Below are 27,547 nucleotides of genomic sequence, written 5' to 3'. Positions count from 1 at the left end.
AATGTTCTTCATTTTGTAGCAAAAAATCATGTAACATATAAAAATTATATAAAATTTAAATGGACATTTACAGATAAATATATTAACAATGATTTCCCATTATGATATTTCAACTGATGCCATTATAATTGTATGGACGGATTTAAAATTTGTTCATACACAACTTAATCACTATCATGTTATTTCTATTTTTGGTATAACAAATGCATATTTTCTTGTCCTGTCTCTTGGTGAATCGCTATCACTTCCATTTTTAGCACCATTTTCTATCTTTTCTGATTTAGAGGACTTTTCATTGTCTTTCTTAACTCGTTTTAATGGTTTCCACAAAACTGGACTTAACCGGTCAGGACTAGTTGGATCCTCCATACTATCACATGATAAATTAAGGTCTCTCACAGTTAACTCTGACATTGACCTTGATTCACCTGGAATACTTTCTGTAGAAAGGGCCCTGATAAAGCGTACAGCTAAAGAAGTTTTACGGAAAGCACTGCCATACATGCTATCACTCTGGTCCCCTGCTGAGATATGTGATTCTGTAGGGGAAGCTGGACGACCTTCAGCTAGCGCTTTCTTGTACTTTGCTTGCAATCTGAAAAATTAAAGTCACAGTGGACTGTTCTGTAGTATAACTCATGAAATTATACAAAATGCTCCACAACATAAATATATTCTTGTATTATTTGAATGTTCTTTTTTTTTTTTTTCATCTGTTGACAATTTTGTCTTTTTGACAATTCTATTTCAAGTACACAGATAAGACATGTAGGTAAACCAACTAAAAAGCAGAGGTATTTGGCCCTTTTTTTTTACTCTTTTTAAAAAATTTTGACTAAATAATTTTTTGAATCCACATTTGAGTCTTTTTTGAAATTTTCAACAAAGCTCTCTACCAAGGAGTCTTCATTTCTATATGTTTTATCTTTTTATGCATTTTCTCAATTCTTTATTTCTTTTTTGCCCATTATTCTCTATTTGCTATATATCAGAACTCCTAATTTTCTATTAGTTAAATTTTTGGTCAATTTTCTCCATTTATTTTTGTTGCCAGTTATTCTCTATTTGGTAGACCCTGTCTAGACCCTCTTCTATGGTAATTACCTTCTAATGGTCTTTGGTACAGGTTTGTTATACCTCCAGACCCCCTTCTACAGTACTTACCTTCTAATGGTCTTTGGTACAGGTTTGTTATACCGCCAGACCCCCTTCTACAGTACTTACCTTCTAATGGTCTTTGGTACAGGTTTGTTATACCTCCAGACCCCCTTCTACAGTTCTTACCTTCTAATGTCTTTGGTACAGGTTTGTTATACCGCCAGACCCCCTTCTACAGTACTTACCTTCTAATGGTCTTTGGTACAGGTTTGTTATACCGCCAGACCCCCTTCTACAGTACTTACCTTCTAATGGTCTTTGGTACAGGTTTGTTATACCTCCAGACCCCCTTCTACAGTTCTTACCTTCTAATGTCTTTGGTACAGGTTTGTTATACCTCGAGACCCCCTTCTACGGTACTTACCTTCTAATGGTCTTTGGTACAGGTTTGTTATACCTCCAGACCCCCTTCTACGGTACTTACCTTCTAATGGTCTTTGGTACAGGTTTGTTATACCGCCAGACCCCCTTCTACAGTACTTACCTTCTAATGGTCTTTGGTACAGGTTTGTTATACCTCCAGACCCCCTTCTACGGTACTTACCTTCTAATGTCTTTGGTACAGGTTTGTTATACCTCCAGACCCCCTTCTACGGTACTTACCTTCTAATGGTCTTTGGTACAGGTTTGTTATACCTCCAGACCCCCTTCTACAGTACTTACCTTCTAATGGTCTTTGGTACAGGTTTGTTATACCTCCAGACCCCCTTCTACGGTACTTACCTTCTAATGGTCTTTGGTACAGGTTTGTTATACCTCCAGACCCCCTTCTACAGTACTTACCTTCTAATGGTCTTTGGTACAGGTTTGTTATACCCAGTCTTCCCTATCAACCAATAAGTTTTCTGTAAACCTTTACCCTGTAGATGGAAATTATACAAGTTACATAAACAACTTTCTTCTCAGTGTTAGCCAAAGGTTGGTGGTTCTCTATAAAAATTGGCTACTTTAAGTCATTGCCAAGAGTGCTTAAAGTGGGGTTAAACACCAACAATCAACTTTAGTGACAATGCTTTTTTAAGATTCACTTTGTGTAAATTTTTCTATTTGTGGGTAACAGTGTTTTTCTTTGATATGAATTCGTATATGCTGAATACTGGTCACAAGGTAAATCTATGAAAACTAGTGTAGGTATAATAGCAGCTATGGATAACTAGCTACTGATGAGTTTTACTGGTTAGTTCTTCATTAAATGTACAAGACTTGTGTAGACATACTGGATGATACAGATAGGTTATTTCAAACACCATAAAATTTGTCCATTTAAACCTTTTTATAAATCACTCTTTTCAATTCACATAATTCTATGAACTTTAAACATTGTTTTTTCTTGAAAAAGCAATAAATATACAGAGAAAGAAGCTATGTACAAACCTTCACTTCAACAATCCCTCTCTCCACCATCATGAAACCCCAGTTCAATTCCTCTAATGCTGTATACATGGCAGCACTCGTATGAATGTGTAGTGCTTTTCCCGTAGATTCCATTCTGGAAGCCATATTAACAGTGTCCCCAAACAGGCAGTAGCGAGGCATGGTAAGGCCCACAACTCCAGCAGCACATGGTCCCATGTGGAGACCAATACGTAATTGTAATTTATCATTTGGAATGTGGCGAATACTAAAATTTGTGATTCCACTGACGAGATCTAATGCCATGTTTGCTATTTCTCCTGAATGTCTTTTTCCATTCCTTCTAGGCAGGCCACTGGCTACCATGTAAGCATCTCCAATTGTCTCAACCTGTTGTTATATCATGCAATGTACTTAAATGTTTTTTATTGTGCATTATCTTGTAACTTCATTTTATCAAGATAAATAAAGGGGAAGTTTCAGTACTCAAAAACTGATTTAACTGAAACACATTATAATGTATCTGTCCCAAATTTGTAAATTTGTCAGTAGTCGTCTGTTTATAGGTTGCACTTTGTAAATACAGCTGTTTCTCAAACCACGCCTCTTTTGGGGAGATTTAGAATATTCATAGAAAATAAATTTTGTTTACATACTGGTTCCCAGTTATGCTCTCTGTGTTCCATCTCATAGAGACATAACTTGGGAATGTTACCAGTAAATATACATGTGCATATTGTTTACATTGAAATCTGTGGTAACCCTTCATTCGAGGTAGGGGTAGTTAAGAAAATTAGTGTTAGTTTAAACTCTGAAAAGTTCAGGGCATATAAACGTTGAAAATATGCCGCACAGCCCTATATTTTGACCTTTGAAAAAAATTGTAGTGCATATGAACTTTCAATTCTAGGATAAGATTTTGTTCAAAACTTCATAGTAAAAGTGGTACAGTTTTAGCCGTAAAAGGAGTTCCTATGGGAAATTGCATTGTCAATATTTACAGAAATGCAACCTATATAGGGTGAAAAAAGAGAACATTCAGAATTTAAACAAATTTGCTTTATCTCACAGATTTTAAAGAAATTAACTCAAATATGAAGTTTTATAAATATTTCATGAAGATTGATAGAATCCTGGGCCTTAGATATGATGACTCAGCATAAATTCACAGTTTACAGTATGCATAGTTTACTTAAAGTCCTGAATACAAAATTAATTCATAATATTTGCATGTTTGTAAATTAAATTGTTAAGAAGTGCTTATATTTACTCTTCGCAGTCATTGAAACTCATCGATCCTTCCTGAATATTATTTATGCGATGTTTGTGTCCTGTCATTAACCCAAAAGTAAGCCGTAACACCTAAATCTGCTTTTTTGTCACCACGGCATAAAAAATACAAGCTAGAAATACAAAAATATCTCAACAAAACTTACAATAGTGTGTTCTATCCTGAATATGTACTAAATATTCCAAATTGCTAGAAACAGCAGAATAATTTAGGAAATTTGAGGCCTCAGGGGCAAAAAACAGAGAAAATTGCCTACCCCCTGGGTCATAAAACAGATAATTTAACTTGTAAATGCTATGATTTTATGATTTTTAAGTTCTTGATATAGAAAACAATAACTATGCTTGGAAGTTATGCAAAAATTAGATGTTAGCAGTCATCTCTATAACATTTTAAGTGAATTTATATCTCAGACTGGTATCTGCATACATACAACTATTGCAAATATGGCTTTGTTTGAACACTTCTAGTATATTTATTAGGTAAATTGTGTCAGATATATGGTTACAGATGATACTGTTGTGACAAGAATTCTAAATTGACCATTTGAGGTAGAAAATGTGAACTTTAATTGACAAATAGGCATACAGTAAGATGTGGACTGGAGACAGAGGCAGGATTAGATATTTTATATAATCTTGAATGTTGTAATGATAGACTGCTAAACATAACATTTATAGTATTCTGATATGCTTTCAATATGTTATCAAAACAGTTTTAAACAGGTTCTAGGCATTTTATATCAGAAAATATGCAAATAGGGTAAGCTGGCAATAATTAAAGTCTTGTTTTCAAATTCTTTTAAAAATTGAAACAGGGGAGGGGTATAAAATGTTCAGTAAAAAAAAACTTAGAGTATACACAGTGATTTCTTTCGGGCTATAATTCTTATAAATGAGTATTAATGTGAGAAAAACTGATTTTAGAGAGTTTTCTATTTGAATAAATGTTTGTATAGGTTGCACTTTGTAAATACAGCTGTTTCTCAAACCACGCCTCTTTTGGGGAGATTTAGAATATTCATAGAAAATAAATTTTGTTTACATACTGGTTCCCAGTTATGCTCTCTGTGTTCCATCTCATAGAGACATAACTTGGGAATGTTACCAGTAAATATACATGTGCATATTGTTTACATTGAAATCTGTGGTAACCCTTCATTCGAGGTAGGGGTAGTTAAGAAAATTAGTGTTAGTTTAAACTCTGAAAAGTTCAGGGCATATAAACGTTGAAAATATGCCGCACAGCCCTATATTTTGACCTTTGAAAAAAATTGTAGTGCATATGAACTTTCAATTCTAGGATAAGATTTTGTTCAAAACTTCATAGTAAAAGTGGTACAGTTTTAGCCGTAAAAGGAGTTCCTATGGGAAATTGCATTGTCAATATTTACAGAAATGCAACCTATATAGGGTGAAAAAAGAGAACATTCAGAATTTAAACAAATTTGCTTTATCTCACAGATTTTAAAGAAATTAACTCAAATATGAAGTTTTATAAATATTTCATGAAGATTGATAGAATCCTGGGCCTTAGATATGATGACTCAGCATAAATTCACAGTTTACAGTATGCATAGTTTACTTAAAGTCCTGAATACAAAATTAATTCATAATATTTGCATGTTTGTAAATTAAATTGTTAAGAAGTGCTTATATTTACTCTTCGCAGTCATTGAAACTCATCGATCCTTCCTGAATATTATTTATGCGATGTTTGTGTCCTGTCATTAACCCAAAAGTAAGCCGTAACACCTAAATCTGCTTTTTTGTCACCACGGCATAAAAAATACAAGCTAGAAATACAAAAATATCTCAACAAAACTTACAATAGTGTGTTCTATCCTGAATATGTACTAAATATTCCAAATTGCTAGAAACAGCAGAATAATTTAGGAAATTTGAGGCCTCAGGGGCAAAAAACAGAGAAAATTGCCTACCCCCTGGGTCATAAAACAGATAATTTAACTTGTAAATGCTATGATTTTATGATTTTTAAGTTCTTGATATAGAAAACAATAACTATGCTTGGAAGTTATGCAAAAATTAGATGTTAGCAGTCATCTCTATAACATTTTAAGTGAATTTATATCTCAGACTGGTATCTGCATACATACAACTATTGCAAATATCATCCAGGCTTTGTTTGAACACTTCTAGTATATTTATTAGGTAAATTGTGTCAGATATATGGTTACAGATGATACTGTTGTGACAAGAATTCTAAATTGACCATTTGAGGTAGAAAATGTGAACTTTAATTGACAAATAGGCATACAGTAAGATGTGGACTGGAGACAGAGGCAGGATTAGATATTTTATATAATCTTGAATGTTGTAATGATAGACTGCTAAACATAACATTTATAGTATTCTGATATGCTTTCAATATGTTATCAAAACAGTTTTAAACAGGTTCTAGGCATTTTATATCAGAAAATATGCAAATAGGGTAAGCTGGCAATAATTAAAGTCTTGTTTTCAAATTCTTTTAAAAATTGAAACAGGGGAGGGGTATAAAATGTTCAGTAAAAAAAAACTTAGAGTATACACAGTGATTTCTTTCGGGCTATAATTCTTATAAATGAGTATTAATGTGAGAAAAACTGATTTTAGAGAGTTTTCTATTTGAATAAATGTTTGTATAGGTTGCACTTTGTAAATACAGCTGTTTCTCAAACCACGCCTCTTTTGGGGAGATTTAGAATATTCATAGAAAATAAATTTTGTTTACATACTGGTTCCCATCTATGCTCTCTGTGTTCCATCTCATAGAGACATAACTTGGGAATGTTACCAGTAAATATACATGTGCATATTGTTTACATTGAAATCTGTGGTAACCCTTCATTCGAGGTAGGGGTAGTTAAGAAAATTAGTGTTAGTTTAAACTCTGAAAAGTTCAGGGCATATAAACGTTGAAAATATGCCGCACAGCCCTTTATTTTGACCTTTGAAAAAAATTGTAGTGCATATGAACTTTCAATTCTAGGATAAGATTTTGTTCAAAACTTCATAGTAAAAGTGGTACAGTTTTAGCCGTAAAAGGAGTTCCTATGGGAAATTGCATTGTCAATATTTACAGAAATGCAACCTATATAGTTATTAGTATTTCTTTCCTTTTGACAAGTTGGTGTTTATAATATTGCAGGTCTTTAGTGGTCTTTGTTAAATTTTTTGATATTTTGACTAGACAAAGGGATTCACAGCTTGATTTGTGGTAATTATCTAATGTTAAATAACACTATATGTTGACCTCTAGGTGTTGTTTCTGGTTTTTTGTGTTGTTGGTCTACTGTCTCAAAGACATGTAACCCCACAGCACCTTTAGTTTAAACTTTGTCTATGAATCTTGCAATCCTTGTCGGTCATATGCACAATTGATAGATTTAAAGTAACACAATTCTTAAAGTATTTATTGCTTTTAAACTCAAAATGATTTTATTCTTGGTCTTCATCTTTATCTTTGTGGAGTAACATTTGTTTTTTAATGTTTACTAGTAGACTTTTTCCTTTTTTTCCAGACAAACACACACCTGATTATACTAATAAGTGCATTTTGTTATTTAAAAAATAAAATAAATGGTGAATGGGACAAAGATGATGCCCCTGATTGCATATAATGTTATAAAGGGACATAACTTAAGAACGGTAAAAGTGAAGCCCCCCGAAATTCAAACTTGATCTGTTAGTTATGGTCATAAGCATTGTGTATGAGTTTCATAACATTTGGTCGAGAACAGAAACCAATTTCGGGACGTACGTACGTACAGCGGACAAGGGTAACTCTTAATGCCCCTTTGCTGCTACGGGGGCATAAAAAATATACAAGCATGTTGTGAAACAACAGAGGACTTTGGTAAAACCGTGAAATCAAATATCCACGAAAATGCATTTTTTTCTCATTCCACTAAAATTTGGTATTCATGAAAATAAATGAATCCCCAGTACCCTTAAAATTGCAAATTTTTATACAACCACCAAATGTGATTCTAATGAAATAAATACACCTTATCGCCATTTGGAAATCTGTTCCGCTTGAACTTTTGACGTCATACAACAATCACTTTTCCATTGTGGCATCAGATATTTTCTATTATGACGTCAAAACTATACAGGAACTTTTGTGATGTCCAGTAATGGCGGACAAATAGCGATAAGGTGTATAGAATCCACAATAGCAAGTGTGTAGAATAATACCTTGTAGACATCATGTTTGGCTATAATCTCATCAAAGGTTGTATACAGATCATTCAAAAGGTCAACAACCTAGAAAAGATATATTACATTTGGTAATGTCAGAGTTCTTATACATTAATACTTAGCTGCATTAAACAGTGTGTAGAGTAGGTAAAATAAACAAGCACTATACATCTAAAGCACTGTAATTACTACTGTAAAGTGTATGAAATGGTTTTTTTAAGAAAGGTAATAAAAATATGACTTGAAACATTCCTCCCACTGACAGTGAAGAATTCTGGGTGCTTATCTCATTAGGGGTTTGCATCATTTCATTTTACATCGAAGAAAAGATTGAACCTTATCTACCCCACTCCCCTGAGTATACATGCAAATTCGTAGCCTGTTACTGAGTGGTTGTTGTTTTTGTTGTTTCTCATATTTGTTTTTTGTTTATTGTTTTGCATAGTTTGTTTTGTATTGTGCCGTTACACCACTGTCCCAGGTTATGGGGAGGGTTTGGCACCAGCAAACTTGTTTAACACCGTCACATTCTGTATGTGCCTGTCCCAGGTCAGGAGCCTGTAATTCAGTGGTTGACGTTTGAATTGTTTTACATTTGTCAGTTCGGGGCCTTTTATATAGCTGACTATACCGTATGGGTTTTAATCATTGTTGAAGGCCGTACGGTGACCTATAGTTGTTAATTTCTGTGTCACTTGGTCTCTTGTGGGGAGTTGTCTCATTGGCAATCCTGCCACATCTTCATATTATAAATTTGTAAGTTTATTTTTGACATACGAGTTTAAATATCCCTTTGCTATCTTCCACTTCTCTCAATATCTCATTGGTTTTGCATAGTTTCATTTTATTACATGTATCGTGTGGAAAAAAGTTTTATTTTATATCCTCACTGAGAACATGCAAAATGTACCAATAATACATACCTCTAATGGCTCACTAGTACTCGAGATAGTGGTGAACCCCACAATATCAGAGAAGAATATAGAAACTTCTTCATAAGTTTCTGGTAAAACTGACTCCCCTTTCTTCAGCTGCTCAGCAACAGACCTATAAGTAAGTGACATGAACTGAATAATTACATGTAGCTGACATAAATCAAGTTATGAATAGAAAAAGATTTTTAAAATGTAATTATCCACAATATGATTTTGAATAATCAGTTGATACAATCCACCTCCTCTTTTCCTGGATTGTAACATTACTTGATGTGACATTATCACCATGTTTCTAATTGTAATGAGTAACATGGCAGGTGCCCCTAGTGGAGCAAGAACACCTTCACTGACTTCACCCCTTGTTTTTGATAGGGTTCGTGTTGAAATCTTTATGTTCTGTAGTGTTTTGAAGACAATTGATTTTGTTTTTGGCCTACATGATGTTTTTGAAGGCCCCATTGGTAACTTCTCGCTCTTTTTACATCATGCATGAAGTCAAACATGAATGTCCTTTTAATGTAAACAAAAAAATATATATTGTGATATGATTAGGTATCATCACTTTTATCCTGCTGTCATAATGGCATAAAACACCTCATGTATCAAAAACAAGCTCTAACAATACAATTTATTTTCCATAATTAATTAACAAACAACTGGTAAGGAAAGGTGTTAATTGGTAATTTCAAAATTTTTAATTCAACTTACGGAGGTAACATTTGATACAATAATAAATCAGTTTTCTGTTTCTCTCTGGCCAGTTCCTCTGTTCTCTCAGATACCAAGGCCTCTAAGTTGTTACTATAGGCTTCTAACATGTGAATCATATTGTCCATTATATTGGTTTTCCTAGGAGAGATATAAATATAAACAATATTTGAAGTTCAACTGTTCAATTGTATTTGCGACTTACATTCCAAATTGTACTCATCAAAAGAACCATTATTCCTTTTTGTTCATTCTTTCCAATACAAAGTAATCATAGGTTTAATAAAATTGATAATCCAAAAAGACAAAAGGAAACTTGTTTCCACAGTCTATCATTATTTCTCATCTTTTGCAGTATAAATACTAAACTAGCAGTTAGAAAAAAATAATAACAATCTGTGAACCTGAAAATATAAGAAGGTTTGTTAAAAACAATGTTTTTAAAATAGATGATGAATGTTTCTTCAACTAAAATTTTATACATTAAGAAAAATTGCAAGGAATAAAAATCAAACTTTTTTATTGTATAAAACTGCATGATGTCTTACTTGCCACCATTGAGATCTATGAGTTTCTTTCTGATATTACTAAATTCTGGTCTGAAGTCAGGATTCTCATTCCAACAACTCGTCATTAGATTGTAAGCCTTGTCTGGGATGTTACTATTATCTGGTATGAGTGGCCGATATGGAGGATCCTCACCTTTCCTCACACGATTTATTATCTCTGTAAATAATTAAGTTGTTTTCAGCTTATTCTATATACAACATCCTTTTAAGAAATCATATTACATTTGTACATAATCAGTGCTTGGGGATAAACTTGACACAACCGACTTTCTCCAATCCTTTGATCAAAAATACTGAGACCGAAAGTTAATCTATGTTTTTCAAAATTATTAAAATTCCCTTAGTGACAAAATAATTTTATGAAAAGGTAATAAAATTGAGAATGGAAATGGGGAATATGTCAAAGAGACAACAACCCGACCAAAGAGCAGACAACAGCCGAAGGGTCTTCAACACAGCAGGAAAAACTCTATGTTTTCACTTATTCATCCAATTATATGCCACTGGATGTTAAGCAACCAACAATCAATCAATCATCCAGTTATAGATTTTTTGTGTTTTAACTGATGACATTTACTACATATAGCAAACTTTTTCAGAAGGAAATGATATTTGACATAGAGTGAATAGGATAACATTTATACTATATAAGTTTGTACTTGAAACAAATCTTAAGGATGTTCGATACTCCGTTTCAAAATAACAAGCTTTTTAAAAGACTGTTATAAATTGAAAATATATGAATAAAGGAACTAAAAAAGCAGAAAAAAATGAAGGGTCCGTGTGCTTGTTTTCAAGATATAAGCCATTGAAAATTTGGCGGGAAGTGATTCTCTCTAGATTTTTCATACACTTAACATTGGCCCCTTTTTTCTTTCAAAAGCTATGGAAAAATAACAAGGATTTTATAAGATTTTTAAATATGGCTTTTTAAACTATATGTTATAAAGACATGAAAAGAAAAGTAGGGGTTTGAGGGCAAAATTATGGCACTGCATGGATAAAACCAGAGGATTCCGAATATCTGGTAAAAATTCAAAATCAAGAGGAGCGAACATCCTTACTATGATTATCCATTCAAATGTTTCAGTTAACAATCCCTTGTCATGGGACACAATTCATTATTTTTTTTAAACATGTGAGTTAATTGTCTCCCTTACCTTTAGATGAGCTCACATTATTGAAATAATATGGGGTACACCTAAGCAGTATTTCTTGAATAATAATTCCAAAGCTGTATACATCTCCTTTCTGTGTTCCTTTAGTGTCTTGTTTATGTTGCCTTAATAGTTCTGGTGCTGTCCAAAGCATTCCTGGAGGAAAAAAATAAAATACGGTAATTAGGTTTTCAATTTCCATTTTCGTTACCTGGCCAACTTTGTAGCAATTTCAAAAATTTATGTTTTAATTTCAAAATAAATGTTCTTTTTAAGGATGATAAAACAAAGAAATATTATATTTCGAAGACTCTGATCACAATAAAAAATAAAATAAATTATATGTACTGTAAATTCAGAAATTTGTGTGGGCATTTTAATATTATTGCTAATTTTGAAAAATGAACAAAAATGTAAGATTTGCCATTGTAATTTCAGTAAATCCTCCATACAAATAATGCTATCAGAATTTAAAATGAGATTTTTGAATCTTGCTTCACCTTTTCCATTGCAAATTTTGCAATAACATAAATAACACAACATTTTTGGGATTTACAATATATCAAATTTAATAAAGTCCTAGATAAGCATTTTTCGGTTATCTTTAATGACATAAAATTATACAAAATCTAAAATTTGTTTCTATGATCACTACTACTGAGATTTACTGTTATAGAATTCATGTTCCCCTATCTCTTCACTTGGTTCCTCAGGTTGAGAAGTTATTGCACCAAAATCAGTTATTTTCAGCACCCATCTACTATCAATAACACAGTTACTGGACTTCAAGTTGCCATGGGAACGCAAATGGCTTTTGTGCAAAAATTCCAATCCCTGTGAGTAAAACAATAATAAGAATTATCTAAACCTTCAAAAAATAAGTTAAAATACTTTATTCAAACTTTGCAAACTATCAAATAATTATAGATCCAGAAAAATCTTTTATCAATGTAGATATGTCTATAATCTTCCCAGAGCACATAACATCAATTTTTGCTTCTTGAAAATTTCAATTTTGTACTATTAAAGTTGTAGAGTAACTAAAAAGCTATATGGTTTTCCATCAACTAAGTCGTTTTTTTTTTTGATTGTGTAGTTGCATATGTGATTGATGTGTATAAATGTAAGGTCTGTTCCAGAAATATATGTATGGGGGACAGAAGAGATTTTTTTTTTTACCAAGCCATGCATAAAATTTTAACTGATTATTTCTGATAATTGGTAAAGATATCTTTCAAAAATTAAAAAAAACACCCATCAAATTTTCAAAGTAGTACCATCCTACCCTCATACAATCAATTCTGGAACAGCCCTAACTCTTAAATTATTTTTTGTCAAGATTTTTAAAAAGGGGAGATAATCGAATATCACAAGGATACAAACCTTGGCTAAATCTATCGCAAAAGACATTTTGAACATCCAATCCAACTTTATGTCATCATTTTCTAAAATATCCTAAAAAGGAAAAAACAATTAAATTCTTACAGTGTTTATACATTTTGAATCTTTGCTATACTTAATAATGTCCAACAGTTCGAAATCAACTTGGATCCTGGTTTTAAACCAGGTTAACAGTAAAAAAAACCACTGTCACACTGAACAATTGTAAGCTGAATGAAGACTGGAGGTTAAGAAATATTATTTTATTTTCAATATATTTATAAATATAATAACACACGACTTTAACATCAACCTTTAATAGGGTAATATCCTCATTCATTGGACACCTTTTGGAAGTAATGGTAAAACACAAACTCTATTATGCCTGCAAAATTCTTCACTTATACCAGACTGCTGTTGGCTTTTGAACAATTGTATGACATCAGATAAAATCAAAAACCAATCATCCATAGTTACATATATAGAAAAATAAAAGAAGATGTGGTATGATTGTCAATGAGACATTACTCTCCACCAGAGACCAAATGACACAGAAATTAACAACTATAGGTCACCGTAAGGCCTTCAACAATGAGCACAGCCCATATCACATAGTCAGCTATAAAAGGCCCTGAATTGACAAATGTAAAACAGTTTAAACGAGAAAAATAATGGCCTTATTTATGTACAATTTTAGTAATAAACGAAAAACAAAAATTTTACACAGCAACAAACAACAACCACTGAATCACAGGCTCCTGACTAATGGGACAGGCACATACAGAATGTGGTGGGGTTATAGGCCTAATATTGTCGTGAATTTTCAGACCATTAAAACTTAGTATTAACAGCATAAAAATAGGTGTTATATATTTCATAAAGAATATTTTGTACCTGTAGGCTTCCTTTGGCACAGTATCTTGTAAGTATATAACTATTGTTTGGCTCTAGGCTTGCTCCTACGAAGGGATTCAAGTTGTCATGTTGCAATTCTCTTAACTGAAAATGAAAATTCAATAATTATAACATTAATTTTTTTTTAATGTTTGTCTTCATGTTAATAGCTGAATCTTTAAAGTGTTAAATATATTAAAGCACACATGTATAAATGGTAATATAAAAGTTTAACATTTCCATAAATCAAGTGAAAAAATATTCCAAGTACCATTATTAATAAACAGCTGCACCATGAGTGCATGATACACCCGTCGCTTTTTCAACGAATAAAGTTCCATAACTCCTTAATGTCATTTCAGAAATCTATGAAAAACTAAAGGGAGGTTATTTTAATAGATATAAACCAGTCACCAAAGTTTCATGAAAACTGCTGAAAGCACTTTTGAGTTATTGTCAGAAAACTGAAAAATCCCCCTTTTTTATGAATAAAATCTTACTACTTTGAAACTTAAAATCTAAATATATAAAAATTGGAAGGGAGCTGACGTCAATAGATATAAACAATTCACCAAAGTTTCATGCAAACTGGTTAAAGCATTTGTGAGTTATTGTCTGACATGTTGATGACGGACGGACAACGGTATACCATAATACGTCCTGTAAACGGGCATATAAAAAAGATTGAAAATCCAACAGTTTCGGTCTCAAAACTGTACATATGTCAACTTACAGTTTTTAAATCTCGAAGAACTTCTCTAGTCAGTCTTATAGATCTTCTCTGTATACTTTTTACCGCAACAACTGTTCCCTATGTGGAAATAAGATACATCAGCAAATTTTAGTAAATATCTATTTCCATGTAATCTATATCTACTTTTCAAGTTGCTAGAAATTCATTGAAATTTTTAGAAATAAAGCGGTCACAAGAATATGTATTTAGAAGACATCATGCCCTGCTCGCACATATCACATTTCTAGGTTCAGTGAACAAGGATGTAAACAGCGATAGGTCACCATAGGGCCATCAACAATCTGTTGGACAGCTTACAAATAAACACAAATTTACTCAAATTAAAATAAAATATTACCATACAGCATTTATCATGGAGAATAGTATTCATATTGAACCTTTCAATCTTTATTTGATTGTTGTTGCCCCCCCCCCCCCCCTCTTGCCCCCTTTTTTTTCAAAATTTTGTAGCTCTATCTCAATGGTGCCTACAAATACTGCTATCAAAATTAAATGGGAATTTTCACTTTTGCAAAACCTATCCTGTTGCTATTTGAGCTATAATGAAAATATTTTTAAACTTTCAGAATTTATCGAATTCCATTTGACTTACCTTGTAATTACCTATAGGTGTATATAGTAAATTTCTGTCTAAACTCACAGATGATCCAAAACCTAAAGTATTCCTTGTTTCCTATAAAACACAATATAGGTTTGCTATAATTTTATGTGCAAAAAATTTTGTTTGATGCTGCAAGGTTTTCTGCAATTCCAAAATTCCAAAATGAATAAAAGTAACACAAAAAAGGTCAAAATATATTCTGAAATCTTAATTACGATAAAAATGTAGGCAAAAATACTTGTTAAACATTTCAATTTCATATCAAAAGCAAACTCATCCATAGCTCATCACATATTTCTGAAATCATTTTTATCAGAAATTATTTTCAAGGGTTAAAACTCAAGTTTTATGGTAACGATTCTCAAATTAATATGAACATATTTATATGTTAGTAAAGAATTACCACAACTAGGTTGGAAATTCAAAATATGTATATCATTCACTCATGGTTTAATTCATGAAAATTTGAAGAGTATACAAAATAAATTTAGTAATCTGTTTTGAAATGCCTTACTAATCATTATTATTCATTTATAGTCTTTTGTGTGTAATATACAGCAATTATTTTCCTTTTAAGGCCACTCCAAATTACATGCTTGTTCATTGGACTTTAATGTACTATTTTGTTTCTTTCTGAAATAAATATTTTAGCAAGCAATACCAGAAATTTTGTAAATGAACTGAGAATTGTGGGACAAGCAAAGACATTTTAAAATAGAAGTTGTGGGTTCATTTAAATGAAGCAATTATTCAAAAAGTCTCCAAAGAATCTTTTTTTAAGTTTCCAACATTTTGGAGTGTGTGAATCCATAAAACTAAGAATCAATTTGAAGTGGCCTTATTAATACTTTGACTTTTCCACAGTACAATAGCTTGAAAAAAAGTGCTAAACATTAATTTACCTACTCAATAAAGGTGTTAAAAACTTTAAATTATCATTTGTCAAGAAGCTTAATACTATAATTACCATTCTAACAAGTTTTTTCTTTGGATGAATTTGACCTTTGACTTGTGCAGGGACTACAGTCGCTGTTCCATTTTTCTTTCTAAGTTTGATTTCATTTTTATTTACTTTCCATAACATTCCCATAAGTTCCTTTTCAAAGCGGAATTTTCTACAAATATTCAAATACATGATGATATTCATTAACTGCTTTTTGCGGGACTGCAAATATTTGAAAATTGTAGTTATTGTGGATTCATTTATTTTCGTTGACACTAACTTTCGTGGATTGAGGAAAATTTGCATTTTCAAGCATATTTGATTTCGTGGTTTTGTCAAAGTCTGCATACAAGCTTACAGAAAGTTTTTACTCCATTGAACATTTAAATTCGTGATTAACCCTTTACCCAAGAAATCCACAATTATCCCAATAATAATAATGAATCCAAGTAGTACATTCACAAAAAGTGTTAATTTAACTTAATGCTATTTTCCGCTAAATCAACAACAACACTTAATTTAATAAGTAAACTGCAACTTATATTGGTCGACATGTTTCGCAGTTTACTTAAGTATTATTGTCAATTTAGTCGTATTTGATATTTTGATCTGACAACACTGCATACCATCTGGTATCCAGTTAAGGGAACTCTACCAGCACAAAATTTAGGAGGCATTATTGGTCCAGCAGTTCTTTGTTTATTAAAAGTGCTATTTTGTATAAAACATGGAATATCTCAATGGTTATCATAAGTATCAAAATTGTTTTACTATACCTATACAATATGAAAACTGTGATTAAGATAGTCAGGACTAGAATCACACCAACACAGGAACCGGCTATGACTGCTGTCCTATCATCTTCTGAAATAAATAGGTCACAGGGTTAATGGGTTGTTCGAAATAGGGCATAGATATTGTGACAATTATATGTTGCAAACCAACTAACCTGAAGTTTCCTTGGAATTTGATGGAAGACCCACAAAATTAAATGTACTTACCTGAAAATAGGGAAGAAGTTAAAGACATCACAAGTATGTTTAACGTGCATGTTAAAGAATGAAAACTGCAATTAGCATGAGTACACAGTATATATGGTACCAGAAAATGTGGCGGTGTAACATGAATTAATGATTCATGCAGAATAGCATAAACTAGTCTTTTTCTGACAGTCCGACGATGGATGAACGAACTAACAAACAAAGGAATGAGCCAAGGAACAAAGGAACAAAGGAATAAACAAACCATGAACAAGCCAATGAATGAAAGTGTAAATGATAATAATTATTGGAAGCAAAACATATGTAGTATTGTATAGTAAAATAGCTGTATTTTTCAGATAAACTGTAACAGTAACACATATATAATTATACAATACATACTTTCCTTTGTGCAGTGATCTCCAGAAAATCCACAATGTGGTGTATCCGAGGGTCTCTCTCCACCAGTCCAGACTACGGCAATATTCTCCCGATAATCTGTCAAGTTAGTTATATTTGCAACTATCTGATGACTACTGTGTTGAAAATGGGTCACATGATACTGTCTGATGGCTTTGTTATCAACAAATCTCTCTATAAAACCGGAATAACCTGAAACAAATATCAAGTGAGGATGAAAATACTTCTCAGTGTGGATGAGTAAACGAGAAAACTAACAGCTTGATTTATGTACAAAACAAATATGATATACAGCAACAAATGACAACCAGTGAATTACAGGCTCCTGACTTATGCATGTAAAAGGTCACACAAATCTCCATCCAAAGAAAAGTTTTATCATGTGCTTTAAGGCAGACATATTTATACACTTCACTGAGATATAATCATAGTATATACACGTGTACTATGCTAGTTGATTATTTCTACGTCATTTGCTCTCTAGTGGAGGTTTGTCTCATTGGCAATAATCGTAAACCACATCTTCTTATTCTTATATAGAAAGTTAAAACTTAAAAAGCAGTAAATTAAACAAAAAGCACAATATTCAAACAAGCTAATCTACCTGTATAGTTTTTGCTGTTTGTGACTGGATTGTGATGGCTAAACATATCAATGGCATCATATAAATAAGCAGAAAAATCATCTATCTGTAAAATACAAAAAAACACTTTATCTAATGTTTGCAAGAGGAGACATACATAATATTTAGTACAGAATATAGATTAAATTGCAAAAAAAAAAACCAACAACTCACTTACCTTAAATTCAGTTATGATTCAACATAATTAGTAAGTTTGTAATTTGAATACTTTTTTTTATTTTTTGTTATAGCATATCAAAACTATTAAATGATAGACAGCACATCTTTTTGTTTTATAGATTTTCTTACGACTATTTTATGTTACAATTTTTGTTCCCTAAATTCTCAAGTACATCTTATACTAAGTCTTATAAAAACTAGCTATTAAAATAAAAAAATATTATAAACAGGTATGGCAAATAAATTAATGGATTTCTAAATTCTGAATTTAGAAGTACACATTAATCTTTTTGTCACAATGTCTTAATAATTGTAAAATAACAATGTTTGCTCAGGGGTTCAAATTAGGGTGGGTCCGAGGTCCTAAACCCATTTTTTTTTTTGGAAAGGGCTTTTCATTTTTCAATTCCAAAAGTCCAGGACCTCCCATTCTTAAAATACACTGGTGCTTTATACAGAACTTTTGATTTTAAAGGAGGGCCTTTTCATTTGAAAATTCAATTAGACCTTTCATTATTTAAAGCAAATTTGAATCCAATGTTGCTTTTTTTATTTCACCCTGATAAAACTCACAACGCTGATTACAGTCATATACCAGTCAAAAACACTCTATAGGTTAATCTACATGGGTTTTTATTTTTTGCAAATTCAAAATAATTTGTCTGGTATTAGATATACTTATTTACTGTATTTTTGGAGGGGTAAATTATAAATAAATATAAATTCAACATTAACAGGAGTATACCTGGTTACTGAGAGGTACAGACAGATTTGATGGTTTCAAAAAATTTTTACAGTCATTCTCAAACTTTGAATATGTTGTTGAAACAGGGCCAACTTCTAACAAAGAGCTAAAGATATCATCCTGGCTACTGGTATGATTAAGTCCTGCTCCAAATGTCAGATGGATGAAAATGTACTTTCCACTACTGGTCAGTCCTTTATCAAAGGCCACCTTCATAAAATCATCTATGTATTTTTCAGGAAAAGATAGAATGAAAACTGGAAAAAAACAATAAGAAACTGAATTAACTTTAACATAACATTACTGGCATATTTTTCATCATGTTTTTTCGATCTATGTATGTATGAAATATGGAGTCTATGACATAACTTTGGTAATTTCTATTTAAATTACAGCACAATTTATTTCATATAGCTTGAAATATATAAAGTGTTGACTCCTAAATCAGTAGATGCCTGAATTTTTTAATTAGCTGTTGATGGGGTGTTGTTTCATACACATTTATTCCCATTCTCTGCTTCATTTAGGGGGACTTAATTTAAGGGGAGGGGGATTGATGCAGCTTTGTAATCCAAGAAATTGTCTATATATATATACATATATGATGCTTCACCATGATAGTCAAATCTAAACTGCAACGTGGCTTTTAATCTAAAAGGACCTGTGAACTTCAAAAAGTGTTCAAAACCACATCAGTTTAGAACATCTGTATAGTTTGCTTAGGTGGCCTGAGGCAATTTTTAAATGTGACCTTGTTACTTAAGAGGGGTACCCTACTGGAGCCCCATTTATGATGAGAGAACTTAGAATAATCTCAAGAGTCCTAAGATAGAATTCTCTCGACTTTTCATATAGAAATGTAGAGGAAGAAATCACATTAAATTCTATGAAAAACAAAAAAGAATTTAAAATTCCTTTTTTTTCATTCCGGCATGTTGAATTTTTGTTAATGAAATACCAATGGGAGTACACAGCAGGAAAAAAAACATAGGTACTTAGGGACAGGAAAATTATTTTTTAGCCCTCCCCCTTTTTTTCGTTATTTTTTTTGTTTTCCATTAATTTCCATTATTTTCATGTTTTTCTGTATAATATGTACATAAATATACTAGAAATAACTTGTATTTGCTATTTACTATCAATTCCAAGTTTTCTATCCACAGCTGTCACTGATATAAATTAATGGAAAACAAAAAAATAACGGATTTTGGAAAAAAGGGGGAGGGCTAAAAAAAAATTGTCCTGCCCCCAAGTACCTATGGAAAAAATTACACTTACAAAAAAAACCTTAGAAAATAACAAGTATTTGAATCATTTTGTATGTTAAAATATTGGAGATTATTTATACTTGAGAAAAAAACGGAAGGAAGTTTTCAGTAAAACTTGCTGAGCAGCAAAAATCCTCAAACAAGAAACATACAAAACGGAAATTCCTTTTACAAATGCAAAATCAAAACGGTAAAAAAATCCGGAATTATCATGCATGTCTGACTTAGTTATACCTCTTATTTGGCTCTTTAAATCGTAGATAGCACTCTCCATGTCTCCTCTTGTGAAACGCGTAATAACTTTTTCCCGTCTTATGTTAATATTGGACATTGGAAATGTTGAATTCATCACCTTGGAGAAAGTTTGTCTAATTTCATCGGAACTGCTTATGATTCCTACAAATAGTAAAAAGCTTTTTTTGAATTTCGTGTTGGACTGTACATTAATAAAATATGAAAATATAGTATTTGGAGAAGCAATTCTAGTGGGGTCAAAGAATAACCGCTATATAGGTAAATATTGTAATTTCACTAACCTTTAAGGTTAGCATCCAATGACACGAGTTGACAACTGGAACAAACTTCGCCGTTTTATACAGGATTTAAAAAAAATCTAATATTTAAAAAATCATACCTTAATTTTTCTTGTTGTAGAATTTTATGTTGATGACGCAGCTAGGGGTTTGGTTGTTTCTGTTTAATTTATTTGGAAACTTTTTTAAGACTCGGGACGATCAAGAGCTTGCCACATTGTATAAAATTCTTATTCTTATTCTTATTCTTATTCTTATTCTTATTCTTATTCTTATTCTTATTCTTATTCTTCTATATAAGGAGCTTGGCACTTGTCTATTGTTGAAGACTGCATGTTGCCCTCTAGATTTCATTTGCTTATTTTTGTCATGGGGTTGCTGTCTCATTGGTGCATACATCATGTCTCTTGTTATATATATTAAAACAAAACTATTTAAGACTTGACTTTCAAAAGGAATGCAGAGGTGGATCCAGGGGGGGGGGGGGGTTCTGGGGGTTGAAACCCCCCTTTTTTTTGACGATCAATGCTTTTGAATGGGGACATATGGTTGGAGCCCCCCCCCCCCCCCCCCCCCCCCCTTATCCTGGGTAGAAACCCCCTTTTAAAAATAGCAGTATCCGCCCCTGGAATGTCTTCCATCAAAGTAATATAAACAGATTTGGTGCGTCAGGAAAGTTTATAATATAATCTAATTCTCCGTACTTCATAAACTTGGTAACTAATTTATTCTACTCTGGTTACCCTTACGTCTTATCATCACTGATTCACAAAGATACTTGAAAAAGACAAGAAATGTTTAATTTTCATTATCAATATCAAAACAATTGTGACATATTGTATATTTACATTTTATCACCTAATCAATTTCAACCTGATCAGTTTCAAAGTCATAGCCATGTTTGATTGACGTTGTTTAATTTTTAAATGACTGAAATTGATAAATGTTGGGGATAAGCTGTGTAGTTTTTTGGAAGGCCTCCAACTTTTAAAAATTCAACCAAATGTTAGAAATTAAATTTAGAATGTTTAAACTAAATTTATCAAACACAAAAATAGACATCAAATTTCAACACACTAAAAATGTAGAAAATACAACAACATGATCTTCACTTATGATAATCACAGATAATGCATTGCAAGATCCTGTCATAGAACTGATATAACATTTTACAATATTGTACATTTTATAAAATCCACGTTTTATGACTACATTGGTAAGTCCAATATTTAGGAGAAATTCGTTTGCGACAAAAATGCGTCCTTTTGCACCACAACTCATTTGCGCCACTACTTTTAAAATATACCTAGAATCATTTGCACAAAAAAATGAAGTACATGTATACGATTGCGCCAATCAATTTAAAAAAAAATAATTACTCCACTTCTCCTGTTAAACCGGGTATGGTATTAGAAACATGATTTGTTTATTAGTTGCTTTTTGAACAAGCTGCGAGTACTCTCAGATATGTACTTTGTTTCTTTTTTGTTTTTTTAGGATGAATACATATCTGCCTTGTCCGGACTGTGTTTTTGTTAGATGTTTTTCTGTTTTGTATCGATCTGATGAGTTAAGCCCTATTTAACTGATTTTTATATTTTGTTCTTATGTTGTACTGTTACACCACTGTCCAAGGTTTAAGGGGGAGGGGTTGGCGCCTTCAAACTTGTTAAACCCCGTCACATTCTAAATGTGCCTGTCCCAAGCCAGGAGCCGCGTAATTCAGTGGTTGTCGTGTTTTTCTGTAATTCATATTTGTTATTCGTTTATTGTTTTGCATAGTTTGTTCTTGTGTTGTGCCGTTACACCGTTGTCCCAGGTTAGGGGAGGGTTGGCGCCTTCAAACATGCTTAACCCCGCCACATTCTATATGTGCCTGTCCCAAGTCAAGAGCCTGTAGTTCAGTTGTTGTCTTTGGTTCATGTTTGTCATATTTGTTTTCCGTAAATTGTTTTGTAATAAATCAGGCCGTTAGTTTTCTCAATCGAATTGTTTCATATTTTTTTTATGTCGGGGCCTTTTATAGCCGACTATACGGTATAGGTTTTTCTCATTGTTTGAAGGCCGTACGGTTGCCTATAATTGCTTACATCCACTTCATTTTTACTTTGGTGATAGTTATCTCATTGGCAATCATACCACATCTCCTTATTTCTATATGGGACCAGCTGTTTACATTAGTGAAGTTATGGTTATTGCTTCGGTACTACTAAAATGATTTATTAAAAAGTTTTCGTAATTTTTCAGTTTATGAATTAAGAAATAATCAATAAATTAAGGTTCCAACTCCCTCAGGCAAAGTTGACCTTAGATGAATTTGATACCTTTTGGTCAAATATCTCTTCAAGTGTTTAGGTCCTATATATGCCTTTGTTATTTTTTTTTATTTTTTATTTTTGTTCATTTATATGTTTCGGAGTTTAGTGTCACGTCCATTTTCACTGAACTAGTACACATTTTTATTTAGGGGCAAGCTGAAGCCCGCCTCCGGGTGCGGGATTTTCTCGCTGTGTTGAAGACCCATTGGTTGCCTTGTGCTGTTTTCTGCTCTTTGGTTGGGTTGTTGTCTCTTTGACACATTCCCCAGTCCATTCTCAATTTCAGGCTTTCCAATGTTTGGGTTCGAGTGTTCCTGATGAAAGTAAATCCAGAATAGCACTTAGAACGCACGAAATTTATGTTATTTTCATTTACTATCACTGGGTTGATACCACTGCTGGTGGACTGTTAGTCTCTGAGGGTATAATCAACTCAGTAGTCAGTGCTTCCGTTCTATTGTTAACAGTTAATAATTCATGTCAACACAGAAGCATCACTTCTGTGCTGGTGAAACCATCGGGGAGTAAACATGTACCAGCATAAGTGTTTAAAACGGGACTTCAAATATTTCAATGAAATTCAATTAAAACCCATTGTTTTCTAATGCGTATAGGTTTTGAAAAATGTTAAACCTGTGTAAATCTTTACATACATCAAAATCTGTTGTATTCCATCTGAATTCATGCATTATTATTGATATGATCATAATTATAAATCAACTGTTTACAAAACATAGAAATTTTCGAAATACTTAGGATTTTCTACCCCAGGAATAGATTACCATAGATGTATTTGGAAAAACCTTTCGAAATTTTTGGTCCGAATGCTCTTCATCGTCCCACTTTATTTGACCTTTAAAAAATATTTTCGAGCGCCACAGATGAGTCTGCAACAGGTTATGTTGAGGAAACAGGCAAAGATGCCGAAACACAAGGCACGGACCGACGACCGCATGGTTTCCTGCCTATATAACACAAACACATTGGCGGAACTAACTTACGGACTGGTAGAGCGATTACAAACAATGAGTTTCAGTATGGAATTTTATTTTCACTTTCAAAATGATAACGAATGGTGTCAGATCGAAAGGCTGATCCCACGGACTGAAGACTTAACTTAATGCCAACTATAAAGAAAGATAATGATATAACAAAGAAATAAGATTATGTGGCAATAAAAGTGAGAAAGTTTACAAAACAGAACATTTAAAGAGTAATAATCAACTATGATTGAAAAAAACCGGATTAATGTCATTGTAATTATATATAATACATGTCCTTGACAAGATCTGATGAAAAAGGGATATTGAAAGGATTGTCAATAAACGAAAAAAATCATTTATGGATTAAAGCAAGAAATGAACTGAATTGGTTGGATTAAACAGTATCCCCTTGAAGTTGTTTTTTCACACATTTTAGAAACAGATAGTGAATTACTCAATCATAAAAAAATAAAAATGAAATATAAGAAAGTTCTTAAAAAAACATCGAATATCGAATTCGAATTCTAAACTAAACTGTCAGAAAATATTAAGTATGAATTATGGAAAATTTCTAAAATAAATAAACTACAAGTCTTCATGTCCTATATCAGATAAAAAACCAGATTTGAATAAGTTTTTTCGCGGTCACAGTATCCTGCTTCTATGGGAGTAACGTTAAAATCGCCGTTCATGTTTTAGCCCTTTTGGCTCTGCGTGGTCTGCGTGAACGTGATGTCAATATCTTTAAGGATCGAAGAAAACAATCAAGAAATCCAATGTTAAATGACATGAGCTGTGTCGGCTAGAAACCGACCTTATGCAAGTGCACATATACATGTACATGTATAAGACTTTGGTTGATTTTGGAGCATTTAAATACGAAATAAAAGATGAATGTTGGTCTGTTTTGTAGGCTTCTTATAACAACTCAATTTTCGAACAGTTACAGTAGAGATTTTTTCAAACGGAAATAGGTTGACAGATGTAATGATATTCATTTGCATAAGGTCGATTTCTATCCGACGCTGCTCACATTATGAAATAATATATATATATTTGCATTGTCGGTAGCAGCACAATGAATTTGTACTTCGAAACTTAACCCCGTTCAAATAGATTTTACATTTCCTGTAATTAACGTAAATTGAAGCAAATTTATAAGTTAGTCTTTTCCGTTTGAATGGTTTTACACTAGTAATTTTGGGGCCCTTTATAGCTTGCTGTTCGGTGTGAGCCAATGCTCCGTGTTGAAGGCCGTACCTTGACCTATAATGGTTTACTTTTATAAATTGTAACTTGGATGGAGAGTTGTCTCATTGGCACTCATACCACATCTTCCTATATCTATTTATGTTTAGAATAAAAAGTATTGCATGCCTTTTAAACAATCTTACACCTTCACGAATCTAATTACAATCACTTTCACTGTGTTCCATTAATTAAGATTTCTAGCCAAAGGTCGCTTTCTAACCAACATAAAACCTACATCAGTCCTTTAGTTTTGTCTATGATTGATGAGTTGTTTTGCTTATTATTTTACTAACCTATATTGTTCCACTGATGGTACTTTAGAACAGTAGCCAGTACTTTGGTTAGGTCCTGATAAGTACCAAATGTACTGATTAACGAGGAGTTCTTGGAAGCTGTATGAAGGGCTTCATCTGTTGGGGTCCATGTTAGAAATGGTATATTCCACAGAGTTGCCATTTTTTCCACAAAAGTGATTGCTACAAAGCAAACAAAAATATGGCGAAAATATAACAACTATGTAATTTGATCTGAGTTTTAAAAATTGTTAAAAGAGAAACTATGCTTAAGAAAAAAAAATCTCACCGTATCCAAAATGTATCGTCTTTTTCCTGTGGCAGTTCAAATTTCCGACATTTCTTTCTCATTAAACCCACTTTTAAGATAATCGAACACTGCTTATTTTTTTGTTCTATTGTACTCGTCCTGATTATGTTTGAAATATTTGTCACTGGAATTGAAAATAACTACCAATCAACCAATTACTTTGTCATAACAGTTGGTCGCTCATAAACTGAATGACTACCATAACTGGTAAAACAAAATGTAATAAAGAGACAAGACTAGTGTTAGCCCAAAGCTTCCAGCCAAAATGTCCACTTCGAACTTTTTTTTTTTTAATTTCATGGTTTAAAAGTTGTTCAGGCTTTCGACGTCACAATATGTCCAAGATCAGTACCATTGTTTTTGTCTCATCATCCGTCGTGTATGATCGCAATTGAGTTTATTTATAAAACTGAAATTGAAATTGTATTAAATTTATTTTTTTATGAAATCAATATTTGCATTGCAAAATTATAAACATGAGAAAAAGTAATGTATCACAGCCCCAATGATTACTACATGTTTTCACTTGCATAAGCCTGTCTCCTCCACCTAAGAATATTGCCCCTCCCCCTCCCCACCCCCGCACCCACACAAACGATACTCCTGTAATATGTACTTACCGCCTTGACATACAGGCCCCACAATAATGTCCATATTACTTGTATTGAGATTGATGAACTGATTCAGTGCCTCAGCATCATTACATCTGCTGTCTCGCCATTCATATTTCGCACTAGTTTGTGTAACAGCTAACAAAAAAGCTTTTCCTGAAGTTTTAAAACTTGGAAGACTGATATTTGTCGAATTTTTCGGAATAAGAAATCCTATATTAAATCCACGTGTAATGGATATGAGACACAGAACATAATAAAAGTTTTGAAGCGATAAGTTCATTGCTAATATCCACTAAAATGTGCAATTAGTGCCACAATTGATAATTTCGTGATGGTTTTAAATATAAGCCCAAATTCTTCACTTAATAAATCTGCTGTAATTCCCTCTAGCAAGATATTTTCACAAATATTTAAAAGGCAGCCGAAACAATTTTTTTTCAATTGCAATATATTTGTAAAAATTCCTGCCACGGCAACTTCAATTGCAAACTACGAATTATTACAATAAGTTTTAAACGGTTAAAATAAAATAATCCAATTTCCCCCTACTTCTCTATTAAATTCCATTGACACTATAAAGAATAAACAAAATCGCAAAATCAGTCAATTTAAAATGAATTTGTGTATTCCATGGGCAAAGCAGATAATCTTTTATATCCCTTTTTTATTTACACGGATTCCACGTCAAGTCATGTTGGCTTTTACATCATAACCTGGAATCCATGCTGAGCAGGATACCAGTAATGTCAATCTGTACGCACTACATCTTCTCGCGTGTTAAATTTAATCTATGATTACCAAAATTGGCTACGTATAAGGATACTTAACGATAAACAATGCCCAATTGTTTACTCAAGTCAACAAAGGTATTGCATGTTTTCCTTTAATATTTGATAAAATATTTGTCTTCACAAAAGTCAGCCTTGGTTCTATTATCAGTTCTCTTGTCACTTCTCGTGTTTTAATAAGTTTGGTGTATCTGTAGTCATATCACGTTGACCAGTTGTATATAAATATAAAACATTCCAATGACCACAACAACAGTATTGTTAGATATTTTATCGCAACACTTTAAAATGCCTCTG

The 27,547-nt window shown here is 32.5% G+C and overlaps 1 protein-coding gene across 1 annotated transcript; it reads right to left on the bottom strand.

The window, feature by feature from the left end:
• Window positions 1-44: 44 nt before the first annotated feature.
• LOC127711004 (atrial natriuretic peptide receptor 1-like) lies at window positions 45-27,547 on the bottom strand. The gene is made up of 21 exons (XM_052216942.1): window positions 26,469-27,547; window positions 25,539-25,721; window positions 20,395-20,556; window positions 18,893-19,149; window positions 17,950-18,034; window positions 17,328-17,537; window positions 16,722-16,809; window positions 15,970-16,117; window positions 14,994-15,074; window positions 14,381-14,458; window positions 13,648-13,752; window positions 12,757-12,828; window positions 12,042-12,207; window positions 11,377-11,529; window positions 10,196-10,373; window positions 9,648-9,788; window positions 8,928-9,051; window positions 8,002-8,070; window positions 2,533-2,901; window positions 1,942-2,018; window positions 45-595 (listed from the first exon to the last, which is right to left on the bottom strand). The coding sequence occupies exons 1-21, from the start codon at window positions 26,740-26,742 to the stop codon at window positions 175-177; spliced, it is 3,441 nt and encodes a 1,146-aa protein (XP_052072902.1). The 5' UTR covers window positions 26,743-27,547; the 3' UTR covers window positions 45-174.

This window comes from Mytilus californianus, unplaced genomic scaffold (genome assembly GCF_021869535.1).
Source record: "Mytilus californianus isolate M0D057914Y unplaced genomic scaffold, xbMytCali1.0.p SCAF_8, whole genome shotgun sequence".
In the NCBI taxonomy this organism is placed as follows: domain Eukaryota; kingdom Metazoa; phylum Mollusca; class Bivalvia; order Mytilida; family Mytilidae; genus Mytilus; species Mytilus californianus.
Note: the sequence above shows the minus strand (reverse complement) of the source record. Positions and strands in the feature narration are given on the sequence as shown.

Coding starts and splice junctions, on each gene's coding strand:
- LOC127711004 (XM_052216942.1), bottom strand. CDS start 26,742: ATGAACTTATCGCTTCAAAACTTTTATTATGTTCTGTGTCTCATATCC. Junction 12,208..12,756: donor TTGCGATAGATTTAGCCAAG/GTTTGTATCCTT, acceptor TTTTACTCACAG/GGATTGGAATTTTTGCACAA. Junction 11,530..12,041: donor GGAACATGAATTCTATAACA/GTAAATCTCAGT, acceptor TTTTTCCTCCAG/GAATGCTTTGGACAGCACCA.